Genomic DNA, 27197 nt, shown 5'->3' with positions numbered 1-27197 from the left:
AGTTTTACAGTGGTACCTATGTGTGTACAAAGATGTCCAGCTATTCTATGGTTGCAGACAGACCATAGTTTTTAAGGAAGTTGAAAGGGGCTCGAAAGAGTCTTTGTTCCCTGCGGTGTACACTATGCTACATGGAACTGATGGGACACCAACTTGGCAAAGGCTGGGGAACATAGACATCTTTTTTGTCCCACTGTTGCCTCTAGTCAAATATGCTTTGACGTGTTTCTGAAACAATAAAAAGCCTGCAAAACCTAACCGAGCAGGAGGGAAAGTGAGATGAGCATATAATGCTACAAGCAGTGATTCCTCCTTTTAAATGAGTCTCCTTCTGAGCAAACAATTTTTTTGTGACTATTAATTGCTCAGTAACCCATATGTGGAAGTGACTGGCATGGGGTCTGAGGAGGCTTCTGGTTTGCTCTGCATTTTGGAGCAAATGTTCCCATTGCACCCCATCTTGAGACTCTCATGTGGACTGAAAGACTGATCTGAGGACTGAGCCATTTAATCAACAGGTTGAACCGTGCATGCACCTGCACTGTATTTGCAAGGTGGTTCATTTTAACTTTTAACACATTTTAAGTGCTCTTAAAGCAGCTCTGTGGCCTCACAGTGAAGAAAGCCTTTTTAAGATGCTTTCAAGTATTGACTGGGGAATTGTACGGGGAAAAACATGGCCACGCCATTTCCATTTATTTATTTATTTTCTCTTAAAGTGCACCCATAAACAGGACAAAAGTGATCCAGTTTTTTTTGGGGGGGGGGATGAAGGCAGCAAGGAATAGAAATATGGTGATCCATCCATCCTTATTCCAGCATATGAAAAGAGACTTGTGTGTGAACATCTTTCCACTGCCTTCTTACACAAGGGTGGATCTCTCTCTGCATGGAACGGTTATATTAGAAGTAGGTCTGAGTTGGCTTAGGCAGTAGAGCAAGAGACTCTTAATCTCAGCGTCATGGGTTCGAACCCCACTTTGGACCAAAGAGTCCTGCATTGCAGGGGGTTTTGGGGCAGAGGACCCTTCCAACGCTATGATTCCATGATACTTCTAGTGGCTGTAAGCTTCCAAGAAAGAAGGTTGGGCTAGGTGACCCAGTGATTACCTTTCAGTTTTATAATTCTTTCTATCGTTCAAAGCCCCCTGTAAGAAAGGGAGGGGGACGGCGGCATCTCTCTGCCAGTCTAGATGCATCTAATGGAGCATTAGAGAGGAACTCACAGATCTACAGGCAGCTTTTCAGAGTCTCCTCGGGAGACCTACTCCACAGTTTGAGATCTACGGCTGTACTGCTGAATTTTCTGCATCAGTGCTTCTTTTTATACTAGAAATGCGGAATTGTTTTAATTGCAAGTCCACCTTGTTTGATTTCAGGACGTATACTCAGTTTATGGCTATAGTATGCAGTAGAGCCATATGCTGTAAATTATTTTCCCTTTGCAAAAGCAAAGCAATTTCACTTAACTTCTTAAAGTCTGGATGTTGAAGGTGAGCAGGGCAGGAGAGGGTTCCTTGTAAAATACATCTGTGGCTGATTTTGAGGAACTTTTATGTGACTTAGAGATAAGGGGTGTATAAATGAAACAATTTTGTTCTACTTATGATGAAGTGCTGGGTCAGAGGTCATAGCCTTGTCACTTTTCTTAATGATTTTTTGCCTATATGCCTCCAGCTTTACTGGGTTGAAAAGCAAAGGTTTTTCCCCTGCTATACTGGCACCAGGCCACTATACATAAAAAACAGTGTCCTGGGTCACTCAAGTGAGATGTGTTTACACGGTGATCCTGTTACAGTTAAATAGATTTCTTTGGATGAGATTAATTAGGGCTCCTTCCTGTGTTAGATATGTGATGTGTGTACTTGCGCAGTACCCTGTAATGTGGACAAGAGCATACATGTACTTGTATTTCTCAACATGCATGGCTTGCAAGAAACTGTCAATGGCCCTAGCTCCTAGCCATGTGCACACAGAATGAAATTTATCTGCCTTACATGCTACAGAACACACACTGTGTTTGCAGAGTGCATTCACAAAATATTTAATCTGGCTGCTCTGCACATTATCCAATCCATTCAGGGCGATGTTTCCTTGCAGCTATGACAAAAGCCTTATTGAGGTTGTGTTTTCATTTGGAATTTTGTCTTCATCTTTGAGCACTGGAAGCAGAAAACCACAGAACATTGGCCCCCGAGGAACACTTAAGGCGGTGCAGGAGCATTTTTCTGTGGACACCATTCCTATCCTATAATGTGGAAGACAAGTGCATTTCCCCTCTGCAAACAGGAGGGGGAATCATAATGATTGAGAACAGATTCCAGTCTGGGTCAGGAGCAAGTGCAATGTGAAAGAGACCATTTGGATGAAGAATCCTATGTTCCTTTAACCCATAAAAAGGCAACAAATGTAGATGCATCTTAAGAGGGCACTAGCATGTTCTGGGAGAGTGGGCTCAATAGCTAAGCTCTTCTCTCACTCTTCTCTATCTGTATTTTTTCTCTGCATTGAAAGCAAAGCCAGCTCTAAAGGTAAAGGTAAAAGGACCCCTAACCAATAGGTCCAATCGTGGCCGACTCTGGGGTTGCGGCGCTCATCTCGCTTTATTGGCTGAGGGAGACAGCGTACAGTCATGAGGCCAGCATGACTAAGTGGCTTCTGGCGAACCAGAGCAGCGCATGGAAACGCCGTTTACCTTCCCGCCAGAGTGGTACCTATTTATCTACTTGCACCTTGACGTGCTTTCGAACTGCTAGGTTGGCAGGAGCAGGGACTGAGCAACGGGAGCTCGCCCCGTCACAGGGATTCAAACCGCCGACCTTCTGATCGGCAAGTCCTAGGTTCTGTGGTTTAACCCACAGCGCCACCCGTGTCCCAAAAGCCAGCTCTAGGGGGCTGGCAAAAAAGCCTATGGTGGTCCCCAGTGCTTTTTTTTCTTTCTGAAAAAATGTTTTGGGGTACTCTCATTTTCCTACTCACATTGAAATACTGCTCCTCAATGAGGCCAAACATAGATTCACAAAATGTTTAGGGGTATGTGCTAAACTGGTGGTCCTTCTCTCACATCAGTGGCCACCGGTGGGCCTGCCTGTTGGTGGTGGTGGGCTGCAATGGGAAGCACTTGCATTCTGAGCAGCACAATGGCTCCAGCTCAGATTTTAATTTCCTATAATGCCCGAGAATGTAGATACACTGGGGGCACTGGGGGAAGTTAAAGGGGTGACTAGAGTCTGCCACTCAGCACTGCTATGAGCACTGGACTGAATTGTTTTTTTTAAGGTGGGTATAGAGTAGGCATTGGTGGTGCCCTTCCCTGTGACCCTGGCAGCTGCCCAAGGATACTGGGTATGGAAACAGATTTCAGACCCACCTCTCCCAAGCTATTGTGTGCTTTCCTGCTTTCTGGGGGGTAACTGACAATGCTAAAAGTAACAGCTTATTTCCCATGGGTTTTTGCTTTTATGTGGACGTTATCTCCACAAAGAAGCTTAAAAGCATGACACAGATCTTCATGGCTCTCATCTGCCTTCCTTTTCCCCTTTAATCTGCCATCGTCAGCACTATCACCCAAGCAGTTATGTCTGTTTTCCTTCAGTTATACTTGGGAAAGCTAAATAAGGATTTCCCTTATGATGGCTCGTAAGAACACTTCTTCAGGGAAATTCTGCTTTAGGTCACCCAGTCACTGCTCACCTTAACCAGCCAGAAATGGACACTGTTATCTGTAAATTGCAAATCATCACTGTTGGAATGGAAAAGGTCTGCAAGCCAACTGCAATATTGAGCTACTATTGCTACATCAAACAGGATGATTCAAGATTGGAGGAAATATAATCCAAGTAGGTTTGGCTAACATCCACAGTAATTGGATAAATTCTCAGGTGCAATGAATCTTGACATAGTTTGAAATTTATCCAGGATTGCACTGTGTGATCCTCATACAATTCATTTACACTGTATGGCATATTCTTGCTCTGTTGCTTTATTGTATTGCCTGGCAATGTTGTTAATATATATGGACATCCTATTTAATATTATTCACTGTTGGCAACGACACAACATGTGGGAATGTGTTACGATCTAGTAAAATAGGTTCACAATGCCAGGAGGAGCACAACTTCTCAGGGAAGTCTTCCTCACACTTCAGGTTTATTCTCATGTTCTGTTCTTAATGAGGAAACATGTGAGTTGAAACTCACTACTTTGCCTGTTGCAACCTCTGGAAGAGGAGTTAGGGGTAGTCTGAAAGTCTGTTTTGCAGCAGCAGTAGCTGCTGCTTAATAATTATCACACTGCATCTTGCCCTTTCTCCAAGGAGTTCAGGGTGGCATAGATGGAGTTATCCTGTTTTATGCTCACAGCAACCTTGCAAGGCAGGTTAGGATGAGAGAGGGGGTGTTGGATGGATGTGGATATTCCATAATATCCACAATCCCACCCCCTGCACCATGATCAGTGCCCTGGAACAGACGGACAGAAGAGAAAAGTCTGAGGCACTGTACAGCTGATTCGCTGTGTCTGACTTCAACACAAAGGCTACCACTACATGTGGTGTGTAATATATAGTTTGGGCCTCATTAAGAGGATACTGTAGAAACTGGACCTGTGAGAATGATACTTGGTTATAATATACCTAATGGTTATCATAAACCCTATGTCCTATTATTTGGGTTTTATATTATTCAAAGGGCCCGTTATATTATTTATTTTTTACGATATATTTAAGCGGGACGTAATAAGCAGCAGGAATGTCATCAGTTTTATTTCTTTTCAAAAAAAGGAAGAGAGAGAGAGAAACTAAATTAAAACTGCTGAACTTTGACAGAGGCCAAGGGCAAGCTAAGTGGAAGCCAAGTCAGAAAGTTGTGAGAGGAGAGAAACGTAATCAGAGGAAGAAGTCCCCAGTTTCTTGTGAGCTGCCTGGGTTTGCTCTCACACCTTTCATTCCTCTTCGGATCCATATTGGTTCCTCAAGCATAAGGAAGAAACAGCACTCTTTCTCATATTCCTCTCGGTCAAGTATTCTAAGGGTAATGTATTTCCTGTGGGGAAACAAGACAAAGGCAAAACAAATGGTTGGCTTTACACACAAGCACACACAAGCACACACATGCTTTTAAGTCTGACCACTCGAGGTAGCGGCAGTCTGCAATGGCAATGGAGGGGAACACACTGCCACACATCCCTCTTTTATGTATGTAAAAGAGCAGAAAACCTCTGTTCCAGAAACTTCCTTGTCTGATTCCAAGAACCCCCTCACAAAGTTAGCTTTGCATTGAGGTAGACCCAAGGAGGATTTGATTCTAATCACAACAGTGCCAGTATTTTATCTCAAGCATAAGTCTCTGAATCTCGAGAGGTTAAGACAGTTTATTCAAACAACCTATAAGGTAGATAAGGGTGAGGCACTAGCCCTTTTCAGACGTTCATTCTATGGAGAAGGAATGTGCGTGACGCTAAGAACCTCGGCAGGTTCTCCCCACGACCCATGTGAACACATTAGACTGTCTGAATCCAGCCCTCGTTCACAAAACCTGCTCCTCATCCTTTTTGCCCCACACGGGTGTTCATTCTCCAGAGAATGAATGCCTGAAAGGAATTATAACACCATTTCCTCACAGCGACCAATTTAGCTTCATGGAAGAACACAGATTTGTCACATAGTACGGTGCCCTGGACCTCAGTCAAGAGGAAAAAGGTTTTCGCTTGCCATACCAGTATTGAACATAGGTTAAATACTGGTTGTTCTGCTGAACTAAATAGAATTTAAATTAACCAGATGCTACTCTTTCCAAGATTGTGCCTGAATTTTACAGCAAATGGAAAACTTGAGCTCAGGACATTCTAGCAACAGCCTCTGTGGCCAGTGACTCGGCTCTCTGCCCCTTTACATAGATAATGGAATGTGTGTTTTTGAGACTCCATGAATGGGAATGTGCCAGGCATCCATGAGTGACCAAGTCAGGTGCATACAGGTAGGGCTCAGCCCCACACAGCCGGTCCTTTTCACCTTTCTTTTCACTCATCTCCACCAGACGGGGCTCCCCAATCTCAACGTAGAACGTCTTGTTTTTCTCATACTCCTCATCATCAATTACTTTGATTGATACCACTTTGCTGAAACAGAGAAGGAGAAGGAGAAGAAGAATACAGATTCAAGAGTAAGGCGAGGGAAGTAAAAAAAGAAAAGAAAAAGAAAAGAAAGGGAGGGAAGTAAAAGAAAAGAGGAAACTGCACAAATTCAAGGAAGAAATCAGTGGGTTATTGCACCATGCACTTGGAATGATGGCATTCTATGTTAGTAATATGCAACAGCTCACAAATGCCTCTGCAAAAACCACAATTGCATGGGATAATTTTCTGAGGAACGTAAGAAGAGACCTGCTAAATCAAATCCAAGGCCCATCTAGTCTAGCATCCTATTCTCACACGGCATCCTTTTCAACCAGATGTCAATGAGAAGCTCACAAGGAGAACAAGAATGCAAAAGCATTCTCCCCACTTGTGATTCCCAGTGGCTACAAAGACGTATACTGCCTCACACACTGGAGGTGGCCATCGTGGCTGGTACCCATCGATAGCTTTACCATCCATGAATGAGTCTAATCCTCTCCTGAAACCACCATCCTAGTTGGTGGTCATCAACTCCATCTTATGAGGGCGAATGCTATTGCAACCCATAGTGGAAGTCATCTAACTTGTGTGCTCTGCTGTCACCCTAGGGCATATCTACACAATAAAACCTACATTGGTTGTATACCACTTTAGCTGACCTGGCATCTCCTGAGGAACCCTGGGAACTGGAAGGCTGATGGAGATGCTCAAAGCTGCATTAGACAGGACTTGCTACTCTCTAAGTTAGGAAGCCACCAGCAGTGTGGTTTTAAAATATGGGTATGCTCCTGTATTGCCTACTTTTGCTCTGCATCCTTATGTTTCCAATGGAGGGGAGTGTAGGATCTGCAAATCTGGATATGGCATCAGGGCATTGCTGCTTCACAGTCACATCATGCGATGTTAGGTCAGTGGCAGGGCCCCTGCGCTGCATGTAGAAGGTCTCAGGCTCAGTCCCCAGTATCTCCTGGGAAAGATTCCCTGTCAGAGAACAGCTGCCATTGAAATCCAAAGGCCTTGCTCCCAAGTGAACATGTTTAAGATTGTGCTGCTCATTCGGTTTCCCCATGCTAAGTGCAAAAATATTCAGGTTGCACCATAAGAGAGCTGTTTAGCGTGACTTACTGCCAGTTAAGCATGCACAGGATTGCAGTCTAAGGCTTGGTACGCCTTAGCAGCTTAAAATGCAGTGAGCTTGTGTGCAAGTCACATTTGCACATTGCTGCACGCATCAGACAGAGGGCAGGGATGTTTTCGCCCAATGCACATTACCTGTTTGTTTCTCTGTGTCAGCAACTGCCCTCTCTCTCCCTGAACTCCTAGTCATGAAGCTGTCATCTGTGTGTGCACAATGGCTATCTCAAATGTACACACCCCACTTAACTGCAAAGTGATTGTGGCTTACATTTTCAAATAGGATGAGGGGAAACACATAAAACAGCAGGATTTCTCAACTACAGGATAGGTATGGATTGTGACTAACACCACAGGTACACAGTTTCAAAAACCAGTGGTGGGAGTGCATTGGACCCAGAGTTAACAGCAATGTGTACAAAGCCTAAGACTCCACAATCGCCCCCGTAATCCATCCAAAGACAAATGGAACACTGGGGCCCTTTTCATCATGTCCAGCAATATCTTATCTTTCTACCCACATTTTAACATCTGATTTGAAGAAGATAAGTGTTCTGGTGCATGAGAAATCTTGCTCACAACTCTGTAGACTGCAGTAGGAGTTTTGCCCTGCTGTTGCTTCTGAATCTGTTTTTTCTTCCTAAGCAAATTGGGTTGTGAAGAATGCAAATAGCTGCAAACTGCTCTTGGGCATCCACTACATTTCTTCAGGCAGGGAAAAGTGGCATGTTAGCGGGAAGGACCACAGCTCAATAGCAGAGCATCTGCTTGGTGCGCAGAACACCTCAGGTAAGGCTAGGAGAGGCCCTGTTTGAAATGCTGAAGATGGACTAATGAGCTGACTTAGTATATGGCAGCTCCCTGTGTTCCTAAATCAACCCTCTTCATCAAGAGGATCAAAGCCTAAATTGCTTCATCCACTTTTCTTTTCTTTTTTTCTACTTAAAAGGAAAACGGAAATTAAGTAGCAACACCACTGGTGAGTTGGATAATCAGAAATTCTCAGGATAGATTATAGCAGAAAAGAAAACATTCACTCAGAAAGCCATGCTGTACGAGCCACTAATTTATACATCTATACCTATATGCAAACACATTCTATTACCCTAAAACCAATCAGTCATTGCATCCATCCATCAGTGTCTCCATCTCCCACACAAACACAGCAATGGTACTCAAGGTACGTCAGCCTTATTTTCCAGTCTGCCAGGGGACACTGCTCTTTCCTTGCTCTCTACCCTGCTGTATCTTAGGGTATGTCTGATTCTGCACATTATTAACGTGGCGCTTCAGAGCTAAACAGCATGTTATCCCAGGTTTCCACTTCGGCGTCCTTTGACTGTCATTCTAGTCTACTGAACTCTGTGTGTGTTTGTGTGTCCGCAGGGTGGGATGGAGTTTTAAAAATGGACGGTGAAAATGGGCTTCCTTTCGTTTGATGTGAACACTGAAAACGAGTGTCCCCAGCTACTTACATAATCAAACTGAAAAGGCCAGGAAGAGAGGATGCAAATGAAGCTGTCCTTGCCAAGAGCTGTTGAGGATTTTCAGCACAAAGGCCTTTAAAAGAACTAGACTTAACTTCCAACAACCAGAAATGTCAAACACTTACCTGGAAAAAAAAAGTAACCTACTTACAATTATCTTCCCTTTTAGGCCCCTGCTTTGTATGTGTTATGAGGAGTTGTGTAGCAAGTGGCGGGGGTGGGGGTGGGGGCGGGGAGGGAATAGCTCAGTTTTAGAATACATGTTTTGTATGCAGAAGATGCTATTGTGGTTGGGAAGCCCCCTTGGCTGAGACACTGGAGAGGTGCTGCCAGCCAGAGTAGACAACACTGGGTTAGAGCAGCTTTGCCTCAGGCAGTTTTCATATGTTTATCTTGTTTGGGACCAAACTGTGTGGGTTTGAATCCTTTGAATACACAGGATGCTGTGGCTCATCCACTATTTTCAAGCAAATATAATTTGCACTGTTTCCCATCCTGTAGTGATACACAGGAATGGAGGAGCTTAGGGCAGCCTTAGGGTTTTCGGTAGTGACGGAATCAGGCTACAAAAGGCATCTGACAAAGTAAATATGACCTGCTATTTCTAGATGCTTGAAACTGGTCTCGGATGTTTTTAAGCTTCCGTAAAAATGAATAAAACAGCAAAAAAGAGTAGATGGATGTCACAAAAATCTGTGCATGAAATCATCTAGTCTGGCCATTCAGTGTTGGCTATAAAAAGATACACCTCAACAAGCTTTCATAGGAAACTATTTATCCATGGCTTTTCACAGTCTGGAAATGCAAAGGGATGCTTGAGAATGGAAGAAATGGCAGGGAAGCAAGTTTGAAGAATACTTCTTTGGTCCTCATAGCTGTTGGTTTGTTGTTCTTTTTCAAAGAGAAAATTCAATTATATTTTTGTCTGATGCCTTAACAGAGAAGCTTGACCTATCCTCGCACCTTCTTATCTTGAACCACCATCCCAGCAGATTCCATCTGTTATGGGAGAATTTATCAACGTAATAAAGGAAAATAAAAAGATGAAAAAGCTGCATACAGAAAAAGCTCAACTGCAGCAAACCCTGCCTAAGAGCTGTATAACCTGTTGTTCAACCAGGTGACTCTTTCTTGACATAACAGTTTTCCAAAATATACCATTTCTCCCACCTTATGCATAAAAGCGATTCAATTTATAGAGAAGGATGGAGGTGTTTATCTTATCAAACGAACTCTGCGGCTTGCAAGGATTTCTTGCCATTAAACACATACACACACACTGCAAATGTCCCACTGTCTCAACTACATTGCCCTGCCCCTTCTTCATTATCAAAACATTTTTATTTCTGTTACATCCAGTGTATGTCATTGTGGCTGGTGCATACGACTTCACTCAGATACTTCAGATCCCATCTCAATGTTCCTCTCTCTCCAGCACAACGCATCACATTTATTAAGGTGCAACAGTGCAAAAGGCTCATTTTAGAAAAACAAACCAGATGAAAAACCTAATCAAGCAAATCTTGGAGGAAGGAGTGCGTAGCTACAGAAATCCTGTAAATCGGGCTTCAACAACCTAGTGCCTTTTTGGATTCCTACACTCATCAGCCTCAGCCAGCACAGCTATGCTGCTTGGTGCAGATGGGAGCTGTGGTCCAAAACATCTGGAGGGCACCAGGTTGGTGAAGACTGCTGCAAAGACAATGAAATCAAATGGCACAAGAGATTTGGTGCAGGCAGACTTACATGTTTTCATGAAATATTATATTGCATAAGTTGGGAGACTGTCTGCTTGAGCTATCTCAGTTCGTTTAATTTATTCCTTTTTTATAGACTTGCATGCTATGGTGCACTCTGAAGCTGTTGTCTACCTATTGGACCTACCTATATTTTGAATGGTGAATGTACCACCCTTCACCATAGGTTTACAATATGGACAAAATAATACGCAACAAATAATGAACATTAGGACATGGTAACACAGAGAAAACAGTGGTCAAAACAGCAGCAGCCAAACCCACAGTATCTATAAGGCAGCACAAGGAAAGCTGGGATAAAAAACCCAAATTCTGAGAGATGTAGTCTGGGCAGGTCTTTTGTGGGTTTTTTGTTGTTGCTGTTGTGACTATCTTTCTTTTCTGTTGAGGACTGCTGAAAGCAAGTAGGCATTAATGGATGGAGTATCAAACTTGATTACCTTTGGTTCTATGAAATCGGCCAACCTAGTGTGACTCCCTTCCCATCTACTTTCGAATTTCATCAGAAAGTGCTTTGCTAAGGTTGTTATCAGCGCTGCATTCTTCTCTCTTTTCATAATTTAGATCCAACAGCACAAGCACACACAGAGAGATGTGCTTCCTCATACTAAGCCAAAAGCCTATTATGTTTGCCCTTCATGCTTACAATAAAACTCATTTACTCCAAGCAAAAGATAGCTATGAAAAGTTACAAGGCTGTGACATAGCTGTGATTGGTTCCTCCTGCCCCATGAATATTTGCAATAGTTTGTTCCATTAATGATCGCTACAGCATTCATTTTATACCAAGGCTGGGGACATTTTGCAGAGGCGGGAAGCCAAAACTGAAATAACGAGAATTATCTGCCCTCCAACTCTGAATTCTACTGCACAAACAGACTCCTTCAGTTTCAGATATAGGGCTCTACAGGTAAGGAGTCAGGTGCAGGTGAGCCCGAAAGACGCAGGGCTCCGTTGTCAGTGAAGGTCTTTATTCAAGGAAATGGCATACAACTCAGCAACACTTCCCAGTAGGTCTTGCCCCTATGGAGCATTTGCCGGGACTGAAGGTCCCTGCTTTCCATCCCTTCTAAGGCTCCTCCTCTCCCAGATGTTTCCCAAGCAGTCTCAAACTGCATCTGCCCACCACTGGCCTCTGTTCCACCCTCCTCACTATCCTGTTTGGAGACAAGGGGGGAGAGGAGCTCGTCACAGCAGGAGAGGGAGATTCCCTGGAGCAGCCTTTGGACAAAAAAGTTGGTTTCCAGGTGGAAAAATCAAAATTGGAAACAGAATTCTTAGATCCAAAAACCAAGAATTTGTCAAGAATGTATAACTTGCTGTTGAAATGGAACACTCAGGATGAAACGGTGAAATCAGCTATGATTAAATGGGCACAAGATGTTGGACATAACATAATGATGGCTCACTGGGAACGGTTATGGACCACAGGTATGAAATTCACGGCATGTAATGCCCTAAGAGAAAATTTAATGAAAATGATTTACAGGTGGTACATGACACCAGTTAAGCTTGAAAAAATCTATCATTTGCCCGATAATAAATGTTGGAAATGTAATGAGACTGAAGGTACATTCTTTCACCTTTGGTGGACGTGCCCAAGGATTAAGACATTCTGGGAGATGATATATAATGAAATGAAAAAGGTATTTAAATATACATTCCTGAAGAAACCAGAGGCCTTTCTCCTGGGCATGGTCGGCCAATTGGTGTTAAAGAAGGATAGAACTTTTTTTATGTATGCAACAACAGCAGCAAGAATACTCATCGTGAAATATTGGAAGACACAAGATTTACCCACCAGGGAAGAATGGCAGATGAAGTTGATGGACTACATGGAATTGGCGGAAATGACTGGCAGAATCCGAGACCAGGGGGAAGAGTTGGTGGAAGAAGACTGGAAAAAGTTTAAAGGCTATTTACAGAAATACTGTAAAATTAATGAATGTTAGAAAAATGTTGGAATGAAGTTATATGGCTTTAGTAGAAATGTTACAAGGAATTAAGTATAAATAGATTAATAGAGCTTTAAAGGGAAAAATATGGTTAGAATGTGTTAAGACAATTATAGGATAGAAAACAGAAGAAGATGGAAAGGAATTGCTGAAACAATTAACAGAAGTGGAATACAAAAAGGGAGGTGTGAGGAGGTCGAGGAAATAAGGGAAAGAAAGATAAGATGTTGAAATTGGATTGTGTTTTAAATGGTTTTTGTTTTGTTTTGTTTGTTTCTTTTTTGTATTGTATTGTATGTTTTTTCTTTTTTTGTGTTTTGTAGTGTTGTGTTTAATTTGTTGGAAAACTAATAAATATATATATATTTTTTAAAAAAGAGATTCCCTGGAGCAGCCTTTTGATGCCCCTCCTCAGCTTCAGCCTCAGAGTCTGAACTGCTCCCTGTCCCAGGTTCCTCCTGCTCACTGAACCCTGTTGTCCAAACCCTCCTTCTCCCTCTGACCTCTCCTCAGTGTCTTGCTGCCAATCCTTAGACTCTGAACCTTCCTCCTCTGGAGTTTTCCTTGGGCGTTCCCTGGCTGTGGCCTCCCACCATTCCTTGTTGCCCAGCCAGTCCCTCACAATCACATGCAAAATCTAAAGAGGGGTGTTAGCATTAAAGCATGGAAATACCTCTCTCACACTCCCACACCTTTGGAAAACAACTTACTTTTCTTTATGAATGAACTGTGTAATCTTGCCTGCAGCTTGCCAGTTAGACATTTCTGTTTGTTGGCTAGTTTATTGCATTTATATAATACATTTCCCCCCCCCCAAGGAGCTCAAGGTGGCATACGTGGCTCTACCCATCCCCCACTCATTTAATTCTCACATCAACCCTGTGAGTTAGGTTAGGTTGAGAGGCAGAGACTGGCCCAAGTTCAGCCAGTGAGCTTCATGGTGAGGATTTGAACCCTGATCTCCCAAGTCCTAGTCCAGGTTAGAGTATGTTGTGGGGATGCCTGATTATTGTCTTCCAAAGCAACTACTCTATTCCGAACTTAAAAATGGAAAGCGTAATACCATTGATCAACAAAAGAGGTTCAAAGACTCTCTCAAGGCAAATCTAAAAAAAATGTTGTATAAACACCAACAACTGGGAACACTGGCCTGCGAGCGCTCCAATTGGAGAACAGCCTTTACAAAAGGTGTCATGGGCTTTGAAGACGCTCGAACTCAGGATGAAAGGGAGAAACGTGTTAAGAGGAAAGTATGCTTGGCAAACCCTCACTGTGATCAACTCCCGTCTAGAAACCTATGACCCCAATGTGGAAGGACGTGTGGATCCAGAATTGGCCTCCGCAATCACTTACGGACCCACTGTTAAAACCGTGTTTATGGAAGACAATCTTACTCAGCCACGAGTGATCGCCAAAGAAAGAAAGATCCCCATTCTACCATGAAACTCATTGGCTGACCTTGGGCTAGCCATTGCCTCTCAGCCCAACCTATGTCACAGGGTATGGTAATAGTTTTTTCCAATTAATAATTGCTACAACAATCATTTTATACCTGAACTGGGTACATTTTGCAGAGCCGGGAGGCCATATTCTAATAACTATCATTCTTGGAGCTGTGGAACTCTATTCTCCAGCTCTGCATTCTACTGCACAAACAGACTCCTTCAGGGGTGGCTGTATGGATGCAACTGCTGCATAGTATCACTTTATTAAAATGAAGGAGAAAAAAAGGAGAAGGTGCTATGTTATTAAAACTAACAACAAATGCCAGTATAGCCAAAGAGGTAAAGGAGGCACACGAGGCTGAACATTCTCTTATCTATGAAGCTACAGCCAACACATGGCACTAAATTGTGTTTCCAGGCAACTGTGGACTGCTAATTAGGAGCAAGAATGAGAAAGCCAATATAACACACCCCCTTCCACATTTTTTATTAAAAAACATAAAAGAAGATTTCTGTGGAAATGTGTAATAATTCCCTGCCTCCTCGTTTTTACTACAAACAGACATAGATGCAAAGCTGACAACAGCATCTCAGACCTAGACGTTTGTGCCAGGAATCTGCCTCCAAAAACCAAACATACCTTCACCGATTCTATAATGTCATTATTTGAGATGGCCTCCAGAAGCTGTTGATGTGCCCTTTCCCCAAACAATTATTTGCTGGCATAGCTGGAGAGAAACGAACATCATTTTCAGAGAGCCAAAGTTAATTTGGATCGCTGCCTGCACAAGCTTCCCACTTGCATCTCAAGTAAACAAGTCTTCTAATGGTAGGACTAGTCCTGGTCCCTTGTTCTCATTGCACAGGCAGCACAAACAGGCTGGCCAGATAGGGAAGAAGGCTCTGTCGATATGTGTAGCTATTGTCTGTATTCTAACATGCTCTTAGACAGCCGTTAGCATCTAATGATTGGAGGCCAAACCAGAACATGAGGTGGAGAGGAAGTGAGAGAAAGCAGTCAACACCAGAGGCCTTATTCCATTAGCACTTTCCGCTGAAAGGCAACGAAAACAATTTGTCTCCTTACCCTGCAATCCTCTCTTAGACTGCAAAGCAAATTGAGAGGATGATTACTCTCTTTCACTTAACTACGGGGTTGCGGCTAACCTCAACAGCACATGTCAGCAAAAGCATGGCCAACTAGGGCTTATGCAAACTCTATCGTTTTACAGGATAGTGCTTCACTTGCGCTCTTAACATAGTTAGTGATGCACTGACGGTTTAGCGTTTGCCTTGTGCAATTCTTGCTTTTGCCAGAGTATTTGGTGTCATGGAGGGATGACTGTAAAAGTCACAAACCACTCTTAATCAATATTGCCCCCCAAGTATATGAAGAAGAAGAAGAAGAAGAAGAAGAAGAAGAAGAAGAAGAAGAAGAAGAAGAAGAAGAAGAGGAGGAGTTTGGATTTGATGTCCCACTTTATCACTACCCGAAGGAGTCTCAAAGCGGCTAACATATTTCTTTCCCTTCCTCCCCCACAACAAACACTCTGTGAGGTGAGAGGGGCTGAGAGACTTTAAAGAAGTGTGACTAGCTCAAGGTCACCCAGCAGCTGCATGTGGAGGAGCGGAGATGTGAACCTGGTTCCCCAGATTACGAGACTACCGCTCTTAACCACTACACCACACTGGCTCTCGCCATGTGCCATATGGCTCTCGCTATGGGCCATAGCGGCTCCCTGGGCATAGATCTGCCAATGCAGATGACCGGCAGTGCTATTCAGCTGTTTGGGTCTGGAGTGCCCATATGCAAGCCCAGGTTCCCCCATCCCACTTCTTAACAGGTGGTCAAATCTGAGAGCGCTGAGCTGTTTGGTGCTATGGATAAAATTCCCACTAAAGTGCCGTGAATGGCAGGCGCTTCCCCTGAGTGTTTGGTCCATATATGCAGCACAGCAGTAGTCTTCCATGATTCCAAATTCATCAGGGGATGTGCAAGCTTCCACATGTGCCCTTGCTGAGTAGAGGAGACTATTTTTCATCATTCAGGGAGCGTGAAATCTGGTGCACAATTATCCATGCCTGGTTTAAAGTCACTAGGACCACTGCACGCGTCATGTAACCAAGTGCAGGGGAAATCTCATAACAATTTTCAAATGCAAAGTGCTTCGAGATCTTCATTGGCCTTGTGCTCGTTAACTGCCCAAAGAGTTAAAGATGAAAATAATAATAACCGGTGCCCCCACTGATACAGTGAAAACCAGGAGGAAGACTAGATCTAACAATATGCATCAGCTTCAGTGGTGCAAACAATAGTGGTTCTGAAGCTACTTCATTTTGGTAGGAAAGGACAAGTAAACCAGCCCTGCTCCTCTTGCCAGTGTAATGCTGGTTGTGGACCTATTGCACTACTGCAAATCTACACCTAGTGAAATAAATTATGTAGCTGGTTTTGTGACTTTTGCCTACGAATCCTATGCTATTACATCACTGCAATTTTTCACCCAATAAACATAATTATATAGTTTGTTTCTGGTTCTTGCAATGGGGATTTATTATATTTGTATCACACCTGTCTTCTAAGGAACACTATCTAGTCTCTTCTTTATCTACACAACATCCCTAGGTGAGGTAGGTTAGACTAAGAGATAGTAACTGGTCCAAGATCACCAAATGACCTTTATGGCTGAACACAGATTTGAATTTAACTCCTCCTGCTCTAAGTCCAGCACTCTATCAGCTATACCACTTTGGTTCGCCATACAGCACTGGCATGGGTTACTTGTGTTTCACTTGTTTTCTGAGGTACAAAAAGCACTTCCACTTCAGTTGGAGGCATCGCAACCTTGCAAAGAAGAGGAAGGAACTTGTTATACATAGCTGCTCACAACAGGAGGCTGGAAAAAACTGATTCAAGATGATAAAGAGTCAAGGACCAATCAGAAAAAAGGTTATGTCTGATCAATCAGGGGCAATGCAAGTAAGGTGGTGGTTAAACTCATTCGACAAGGTGCCCCATGATATTCTTGTAAAGAAGCTGGTAAAATGCGGTCTTGACTATGCTACCACTCAGTGGATTTGTAACTGGCTGACTGACTGAACCCAAAGGGTGCTCATCAATGGTTCCTCTTCATCCTGGAGAAGAGTGACTAGTGGGGTGCCACAGGGTTCTGTCTTGGGCCCGGTCTTATTCAACATCTTTATCAACGACTTGGATGATGGACTCAAGGGCATCCTGATCAAATTTGCAGATGACACCAAACTGGGAGGGGTGGCTAACACCCCAGAGGACAGGATCACACTTCAAAATGACCTTGACAGATTAGAGAACTGGGCCAAAACAAACAAGATGAATTTTAACAGGGAGAAATGTAAAGTATTGAACTTGGGCAAAAAAAATGAGAGGCACAAATACAAGATGGGTGACACCTGGCTTGAGAGCAGTACATGTGAAAAGGATCTTGGAGTCTTGGTTGACCATAAACTTGACATGAGCCAACAGTGTGACGCGGCAGCTAAAAAAGCCAATGCAATTCTGGGCTGCATCAATAGGAGTATAGCATCTAGATCAAGGGAAGTAATAGTGCCACTGTATTCTGCTCTGGTCAGAACTCACCTGGAGTACTGTGTCCAGTTCTGGGCACCACAGTTTGAAGAAGGACACTGACAAACTGGAACGTGTCCAGAGGAGGGCAACCAAAATGGTCAAAGGCCTGGAAACGATGCCTTATGAGGAATGGCTAAGGGAGCTGGGCATGTTTAGCCTGGAGAAGAGGAGGTTAAGGGGTGATATGATAGCCATGTTCAAATATATAAAAGGATGTCATATAGAGGAGGGAGAAAGGTTGTTTTCTGCTGCTCCAGAGAAGCGGACACGGAGCAATGGATCCAAACTACAAGAAAGAAGATTCCACCTAAACATTAGGAAGAACTTCCTGACAGTAAGAGCTGTTCGACAGTGGAATTTGCTGCCAAGGAGTGTGGTGGAGTCTCCTACTTTGGAGGTCTTTAAGCAGAGGCTTGACAACCATATGTCAGGAGTGCTCTGATGGTGTTTCCTGCTTGGCAGGGGGTTGGACTCGATGGCCCTTGTGGTCTCTTCCAACTCTATGATTCTATCTCCTAAATAATCCGTTTAGTCCTAAAGATGCTCATTACCATAAACTGCTTTTACGTGGTGCAGGTAGGCATTCTGCCTCAAGCAGGAGCCAACATGACCCTTAAGGGAAGATACAAACAATTACCTTTTATATATTTCCCAGCATAAGTGATATTTAATTGAGTTTAGATCATGGTTTTAACATACAAAACGAAATTATAACCCTCTTCCAGAATCCTAATTTGGCAACTTTCAGAGAAAAGTGTTTTGAAAACACACACGTCCGGCTATTTTACAGATAACACACTACAGTCATTTAGGGGAATGTTTTTCCATTCCAGGTGTTAAAATGCACTTTTTACAATCACCTGCTCTACCTGAACCTTGCATATAATTTTCCAAGCTCTTATTTCACCCAGTAAATGTCAATGTCACCTTTCTCTTTGCTGCCCTGTGCAGTCAGGTAAGTCAGAATGCCAAATAGGAATTGATAATGTTTTTATCACAACATACTGAATATGCCATGAGGGGAATTGTTTTTTTGGTTTTGGTTTTTAAGTCGGAAAACAGAAGACTATGAATAATTGATTGTTCATGCGTAATTCACAGAATACATTTGATGAATGGTTATTGCTACCCAAAAAGGAATAGTATACTCACTGGAGAGGAATCACCCATCTGTTCCAACTACATTTCAACCTCTGTGATACATGCTTAAGACTTCCTACTAATAATAAGGAATAATGTTGAATGTTATTGAACTGCACAAATAAAGTGGATAATTTGGTGAGAGCTAAATCACTGTTTGCATTTGATCAAACATAACTCTTAAGCGGAAAGCTACATCTTACACTGAAATTGTGTAGCAAAGCACTGATTGGCCCTTTCTCTGTTCAAAGTAGTCTTGAGAAGGTGTTTTTCACTGGAGAAGGCAGAGGTAGGGGGAAGCGAGGGTTTAATATTCCTGTGCTGCCTCTTTTGCTGTTAAATTCTGGCCAGCTGTTTTTTTTTATCTCCCAGGAGGTTTGAAAATCTGTTTACAAAGGTATAGAACACTAGAATTGTGGGCATCTAAACTACAGTTGGGCTGGATGAATCCCAAGCCGGAATTAAGATTGCCGGAAGAAATATCAACAACCTCAGATATGCAGATGACACAACCTTGATGGCAGAAAGTGAAGAGGAATTAAAGAACCTTTTAATGAGGGTGAAAGAGGAGAGCGCAAAATATGGTCTGAAGCTCAACATCAAAAAAACGAAGATCATGGCCACTGGGCCCATCACCTCCTGGCAAATAGAAGGGGAAGAAATGGAGGCAGTGAGAGATTTTACTTTCTTGGGCTCCATGATCACTGCAGATGGTGACAGCAGTCACGAAATTAAAAGACGCCTGCTCCTTGGGAGAAAGGCGATGGCAAACCTAGACAACATCTTAAAAAGCAGAGACATCACCTTGCCAACAAAGGTCCGTATAGTAAAAGCCATGGTTTTCCCAGTAGTGATGTATGGAAGTGAGAGCTGGACCATAAAGAAGGCTGATCGCCGAAGAATTGATGCTTTTGAATTATGGTGCTGGAGGAGACTCTTGAGAGTCCCATGGACTGCAAGAAGATCAAACCTCTCCATTCTGAAAGAAATCAGCCCTGAGCACTCACTGGAAGGACAGATCGTGAAGCTGAGGCTCCAATACTTTGGCCACCTCATGAGAAGAGAAGACTCCCTGGAAAAGACCCTGATGTTGGGAAAGATGGAGGGCACAAGGAGAAGGGGACGACAGAGAATGAGATGGTTGGATGGTGTTCGTGAAGCTACCAGCATGAGTTTGATCAAACTGCGGGAGGCAGTGGAGGACAGAAGTGCCTGGCGTGCTCTGGTCCATGGGGTCACGAAGAGTCGGACACGACTAAACGACTAAACAACAACAAAACTACAGTTGGCTTACTCTTAGGGCTAGGTAGTGAAATGTGTGTGCTTCTTTTTCTTAGCTTTAAAGTGTGCAAGATTCCAGAATGATTGTGAGCTTCTTCCTTTCAGCCAACTTTTCTTACTTGAGCTGGCCAATTCTGAAAGAGTGGTTCTAAAAATAAAAAATAAACCACCCCTGCCTTCATTTCATGACGTGATACATGGAAATGAGATCAAGCTGCATTAAAGGGCTAAGAAATTATCTCCTCCCTGGGAGCACAGCCCTTAGCTATTGGCTTGCAATCCCCAAAGAGAAATACCTGGCAGAGAAATGAAGACAGTAAATCACAATGAGATTTAATTCTCTGCTCCAGGGTCTGTTTGATGGAGCTCCATACGCTCTTATATACTTAGGAGTATGCCAGCTCTCTGGAGTGGGCTGTGTTATCTGAAGAATGAAAACATCACTCGTAGCAGGAATTATGAGATCCTTCTGAGAGCCCTACCCAACTGTGCATTGCTCTTTCAAATTGGATGCCCTGCCCTCTACTGTTCGCCCTTCCCCACTCTCAAAGAACAGTGGTGCCAAAATATATGAAAAATTGGCATGCCCACCAACGAACATTAGATGTAACACATCAGCTAGAATTTAATAGTCAGTCTAATGACTTCTATGAAATATTTATTGCATGCCATGTTATTTAGTAGCAGCATTGACAAGAAACTAGTAAGGGAATTTTGATTATTGTCACTAATGCAAAAACGCAGGTTGGCTGTGCAACAAATGCCACAGCCTTATCACTAAGACAGTAACATGGAGGCAGGCTTTTTCATTGGTGGCACCAGTGTTGTGGTCTATGAGAAGCCCATAAGTATTGGTGTTCTGCTGGCTCTTGAATACACACCTTGAGCTTGGTACTTTCAGATCTAATGTTCTAACTGTTCTTTTAACTGTTTTAATTTTTATGCTTTTCAATGAGCTTGTTGTATCGTATATTTTAATTATGAGTGTTTTTAATGTTTTGATGAAATTTTCTTATTGTGTATTTTCATCATGTATGGCTATTTTATAATTGATTTCCTACTTATAAACTGCTTAGAAACCATTTTGGCATGCAAGTAGTAAATACTACTACTGCTGCTACTACACTCAAACCCCAACAGGAATCATCTTGTTCAGGATTCCTCTCAGCCAGCCAGACAGCCAATAATGCCTTCTTCTGGGTTACTACTACAAACTGTTAGGAGTTCAAGTAAATGAAATCAATATCCTCTATTTTCCATTTTTCTTTTCCAGCTGACATTCAACATTCAGTGGCTCCTGATAGAAAGTGAGCATGCCAATCCTCATTGGCCTTTTCATGTGTGGGTTTTGCCACCTTTTGGTGGCTTTAAAAATATTTTTGGTACTTCTGCAAACCATGCCAGTCCCCCCCTCTTGCTTCTGTTGTGACCTACTCCTGCTGCCCCAGGGGCACTGAATCCCCTATCAAAAGAGTTATGCCCCTGCAAGAATGAGAGAGTGCCATCACCACTTGTGATGTTGTGGCTAATCTACAGAGCAGGGAGTTGTGTCCTATTGCGCTGAGATCTTTGGGAATATGGAAACAAAGAGGCTGAGTGTTTAACACAGACAACAGCCAGAGCTTATTGATGTACCAGCTCACAGTTGCCAAGAGCAAAAATGGACTGCCCGTGTTTTTCTTTGAGGTTCCTCACATCTCCAGATCCAATTCAGAAGTTGTGATGAATCGGCAAGTATTTCTCCCCTGTGGACACTTGCCTACTGGGTTGCTATAGGGTAGCGACTGATGGTGAGCTAGAGATCCGATTTCAAATCCCCGGTCTGCCATGAATATGCTACTAGGTCAATATATTTTGTCACCTGAGACGTCCCCTTCATCCAGGGAAGAAGGGGTGAGTGAAGATCTACATTGGGAACAAGGAGGCGAATTGAATCAACTTTACCTGGCAGTTGAAGTGGCAGCCAAAGGCCATTGCAGGGGGAGAAAGGGCCTGCTCTGAATCATGCTAGGTGAGTCCAGAACCCAAGAAACCCTAGAGGGCAGCCCCTGTCATTTCTTCCCTAGGGATGGGAGGAGACCGGCAGCGACTCCTAATGCCCAGAGGGGGCTACTGTGGATCCTGCCTCCTGAGGCAGTCGCCTCACCTTGCCTCATGGGTGGGCCAGCTCTGTACTAGGTGGCTTTGGGGTGGAATTAGACATTACAAGAAATGCAAAGTTTGTGTTGTAATATTTCTTCTTCTCCTCTCTTCCCTCCCCCACATAATAGCAAACACAGATTGTGTGGCCAAGAGGAATGGAGCTGAAAGCGGGTGACTGAGAAGCAAAAAGGAGGTGTCAGCATTCTCAGGGAGCCCCAAGGTTTTCAGAAGTATGAAAAGTAAGCTTTTGAAGAACACATTAAATAGCCCCCCCCCCAAAAAAACCCTGCCCCAAAACGACTTAGCATGAAAGGGATTTTCTTTCTTTTTTGGAGGGGGGGGGAACAAATGGGAAATTGGGGGAGGAATAGAAGCCACATCTGCACCATAAATTAAAATCACTATTAGACCACTTTTGGTGTCTTCCTCCAGACGATCCCGGGAATTGTTGTGTGTTAGGGGAGCTAAGAGTTGTCAGGAGACCCCCCCCCCCTATTCCCCTCACAGTGCTACAATTCCCAGAGTGGTTTAAAAACCAGTCCCTCTTCCCAGGGAACTCTGGGAACTGTAGCTCTGTGAGGGGAATGTTGGTTATCCAAACAATTCTCAGCACCCTTAAGCTACAGATAATTTGTTCTCAAAACTGAGGTGGCAAATTAGCAGTGTGTGTGTGTGTGTACATGCACATACAGGCGTGATGATACTTGCATGTCCTCCGCAGAAAACAGGCATGCTTATATCCTTATGTAAAGGGTTTAGAGGAAATGTCACATTTGAAGTGTAATTATGGGTTGATGGGCTTTGTTCACACAGTATGGTGCGCGTTCCCCTTGGTAAGACAGCAAAAGAGGACACTGCTCCAATTGGCACCTCTTATGGCTTGTTTACAAAACAAAGATTTAGAAGTTGTCATTTGAGGATTAGCAACCCCTGCCCGCACAGACAAGGAATTCATGGGCATTTCAGCAACAACCCATTGTGGTCTCCGCTCACTCACAGTTTCTGCAACTCCAAACTGACAATGAACGCATGAAGCATGCTGCTTTACCGGGGTTGTTTATTTTCTTTAAACTAACATCAAAACCCTGAATCATCACCGGAAGGTGGAAACACAGCAGAGATGTTGTTGTCTTGGCATAACAGGCTGTGTCGATTGTGTGTGCTACAATTCTCTGGGTGGGCCCTCGACCTGTCCATAGCAGACAATGGTGGTCAGTTTCTCAGGGCTTGGGGAGGAACTGGCACTCTCTCAGCTGCGGGAAACATGGTATAGTGCATGTGGGAAGCAGTCCAGATCTGCTCCAAGACAATGGCCAGCCACGCTTTCCTGCTACAGGTATGCTGGACACCTATTGGCCAGCATGGATGGCTCTGCTGATTGGTTCTCTATCCTAAGCCCTAATGAGGTGGAACCTCCATTCCTGCCAGAACATACGGTGCCAGATGTTGGGCAGAGGGGCATGATTTGGGGCAAAATGAATCAAATCAGCACCTTTGCTGGTCTTGAAAGACTTACATTGGCTCCCAGTACGTTTCTGAGCACAATTCAAAGTGTTGGTGTTGACCTTTAATAGCCCTAAACGGCCTCGGTCCAGTATACCTGAAGGAGCGTCTCCACCCCCATCATTCTGCCAGGACTGAGGTCCAGCGCCGAGGGCCTTTTGGCCGTTCCCTCACTGCGAGAAGCTAAGTTACAGGGAACCAGGCAGAGGGCCTTCTCGGTAGTGGAACCTACCCTGTGGAACACCCTTCTACCAGATGTCAAAGAGAACAACAACTACCAGACTTTTAGAAGACATCTGAAGGCAGCCCTGTTTAGGGAAGCTTTTAATGTTTGATGCATTACTGTATTTTAATATTTTGTTGGAAGCTGCCCAGAGTGGCTGGAGAAGCCTAGCCAGATGGGTGGGGCATAAATAATAAATTATTATTATTATATTGTTATTAATCTGGACCATGGGTTGGAGGTTCCCCCGAGCTGGTATAGCTGGTTTTGCAGCTCACAGCCCAGGAATGGTACATTAAAAAGCTGGCATGGCTGCATATGTACCGAATGCTTTGCTTTAACAAATAACCAACCACCACATTGGGCCTTGCTGCTACAGAATGCAAGAAATTGATATTTATGATGCAACGAAGCACCATGTACATGGACAGAAAAGCTGTTTGTTAGGATGAAGGCTGAAGCTGCCTGAAGCAAGTGAAGAAGAACAGCACAAGAATAAAACGCAGAAGGAACAAAAGGAGAGAAATGTCAGTTTCCTATACTGATACTACTTATATCTTTTCATTTCCAAGTTTGAGGGAGCAGCAACTGGCTGGGGGGCACCTTGCCTATCCTGAAATTAACCCCTGACTGGGTGGGGTGAGGGGAACCAGCTTTGGGGACATTTTGAGAGGACAAACCATAATAAGAAGGGAAAGGTTAAACACCCTGTGCATACCCATTATTCCTGTGCTGCTGACTGCAGCTGTTTTTAATTTAAAAACTGTATTTCCAGGGAAAGTTACATGGAACTTTATTCAACATATAGTTTGGCCTTCTCAGGTGAATCTGACCCTGACTGTACCACTTCAGATAGTAGCTGGCAGTTCATGTGACATGCAAGAATAATAATTTAAAAAAATCCCTGCACACAAAAAGCTAGCACGTGGTGAAGAGTTCTCTCAGATGTGCTAGCTTTCTGTGAACAGGGAGTTTTTTGTACAAAGCTGCTCATGAGTGATGCAGCCCACACACAAATTTGCCTCTTCAGTCAGAGCTAGGTATCAGTGAAAGGGGAAGGAAAACAAGTAAGAAAGTGAAGTTAATATTTAGTGATAAATGGCCACTGCAAAGTGTATCTCTATGGGTAGATTCATGCATGAGTCAGAAGGTATTTATGTGAAGAACGGCAAGGCCTGACACACTGTATATGAAGGCTAGTGGAAGGAATAGCCAAAACAGTTTTCTGCTGGGCTTTGTTTGCATTTAAAAGCAAACCTGTCCCCTGCCTTTCCCATTTCTCCTTATTTAGCTGCTTTGCAACCTTTACTCCCAGGGCTCAGCCAGTTTTTGCCATGCAAGCATTGTATCTGTAACCTTTCGCAGGATGTGGTGTCCAGAGAACCCCAAGCTAAATATAGTTGCCAGTAGTTGAGAGGGGCAAATCTGTCAATTTTGGTTTCTCTCTGCTCCTCAATGATTCCAGTCTTTATTTCAGTTTTCTACATTTCCACATCATTTTGTGAATATTTTTTAAGTCCTCATGAAAAACCAGCTGCAATTTAGTGCAAATCCTCCCCAAATAAACACTTTCGCATGCTATTTTGCCTAATATGTACATTTTGTGCAAAGCAATGCCCTCTAATATTCTTGCATGTTATTTTCACAAATATATGTACTTTTGTGGACTCTCTGTATGCATTTTTGAACACATTACTTGGCTAGAGAGAACAGTACTGCAAGATTTGGAGAAATGTGTGTTTCAGAGGACGTCTGTATTTCAGTTTGTGATTTGTTTTGGAAAGCGTAAATTGGATAGGATGGTCCTTAAATGCAAACTGAACTGCAGTTCTTCCCCCGTGAGTGGGAGAGCTTAAAACCCATTCCTGTCTTTGCTCCCCTGCAGTTACTACATCTGAATTAAAGGTCATACACGTTATAAATCTGGCAGAACTTCAGAACATTTGATTTCTTGACTTCAAATATTTTTCAGATTTCACATCTGTACTTTGAAGGAAATGTGCCTCCCCCCCCTTTTCTTAAAAAAAAAAGGTTATATATGAAATCAAGTGAATGTATGTTAATGTCACACAGGATGTGGTGGTGTAATTGTGGACTGTGCCACTTGAGAATTCAGGCAGCCCACTGGGAAAGAAAGTATGTTCAAATTTATAAGGAGTGGGAAGAGAAAGATGTAGTGTTTGCAATAAGAGCAGCAGCAACGCACGATAAATTCCTTAAAGCTTTACAAAAACAAGAAGATTAAGATGCACGCTTTATTCCGAAGTAGGTATGTAAGTTAACTCAAAATAGGGAAGCTTTTTAAAGCACGCTATCCACTACTAACAAAACTCGAATTAGTACTAAAGTGCCCATTATGGAGACTGATCCAAAACTGACTTTTTAATAGCTGTAAAAACTTGCAAGCGTTGTTCCCCGTAAGATAAAAGTGAGAAGAAAGCATATGTCAGGCACATTTCAGATCTGCCAGTGCTTTAAACATTTTCCATGGAATCATCAGCACAAAATATAGTAAGTTCAACGGTGCATCCCCCCCCCCCCGGACGGTAGTAGGGAGAAGCTGCACCTGTTGAATGTCTACCTGACAAGCGGTTATAGCAACTTAAAGCATTTCAGAGCAGTCCTTTAGTAGCAACTTGGATGGCGGGTGAAAATCAAACAGGTCCACCTTCTTTCCATTACCATACCATTAAAAGGTACACTGGTTTGTTTCTTTGCCAGCACCCGCCTCCAAGCCTGAAAAACGTACGGTTGTCTGGAAGAGAGCAGCAGCAAACCACCTCAAACACTCTTAAAATGCCGCGTTTTTCTCCACCCCTAAACAACCTTCCCTTAAGTGTCTCTCTAAGAGGGTCGGACCACGATAGCGGCATTTCATCCTGTGAATGTTTAACGCATCACTATCAATCTTGTGCAGCTCTATGAAAAATGAAGCTGAAATCTTTCAGAAGGAGCACGGTGAACAGCATTCTTTTTTTTTCTTTTTAAAGAAGATCGCTTTTTGAAAAATGGTTCTTTGTTTCTGAATAAGTAATAAAGTGAAGCTGACTAAGTGCGTCAGGGCTTGGGGTGCTGGTCGGAGAAAGGCTGTAGAGCGCCACGCTAGTAAATACTCTGCTTAGGGTTGACTAAGTGCTGTGCTGTTTCTTTGAATAATTAACACCACTAACGAATTCTGCCAACTCCGTTTAGAGGTAAGTTGCTCAGTGCAATCTTTACATTGTGGCATGCATAACTTTTGCGCGGTTTCTACAAAGTGCACCGTACACACCCCACAGACAGGCAGTCAAACGTTCTAAAATCAGAGAGCCCACAATTTTAGGAGCCTACGTTGCCCCATATTAGTCAGACTATTTATCCTTCTAGGGCAGTATTGTCTGTTCTGACTGACAGCATCTCTCTGAGATCT

The 27197-nt window shown here is 43.3% G+C and overlaps 1 protein-coding gene and 1 long non-coding RNA gene across 6 annotated transcripts in view; one reads left to right on the top strand and one right to left on the bottom strand.

Annotated features, from left to right (window-relative positions):
- Window positions 1-27197, bottom strand: part of SLC8A1 (solute carrier family 8 member A1) — a 316175-nt gene that overhangs the window by 51173 nt on the left and 237805 nt on the right. For 3 of the 5 annotated variants that reach the window (XM_081188464.1, XM_081188461.1, XM_081188463.1), the window contains exon 3: window positions 6011-6117. In XM_081188464.1, coding sequence (XP_081044590.1) covers window positions 6011-6117 — 107 coding nt within the window. Of the gene's footprint in view, window positions 1-4938; window positions 5043-6010; window positions 6118-27197 lie in introns of all 5 variants that reach the window. The other 2 variants (XM_081188462.1, XM_081188465.1) reach the window with 1 other exon arrangement.
- LOC308584306 lies at window positions 21425-22346 on the top strand. The gene is made up of 2 exons (XR_014006762.1): window positions 21425-21931; window positions 22191-22346. It is a non-coding gene; the product is annotated as an uncharacterized lncRNA (long non-coding RNA).

This window comes from Podarcis bocagei (assembly GCF_964188305.1).
Source record: "Podarcis bocagei genome assembly, chromosome: 3".
NCBI lineage: Eukaryota > Metazoa > Chordata > Lepidosauria > Squamata > Lacertidae > Podarcis > Podarcis bocagei.
Note: the sequence above shows the minus strand (reverse complement) of the source record. Positions and strands in the feature narration are given on the sequence as shown.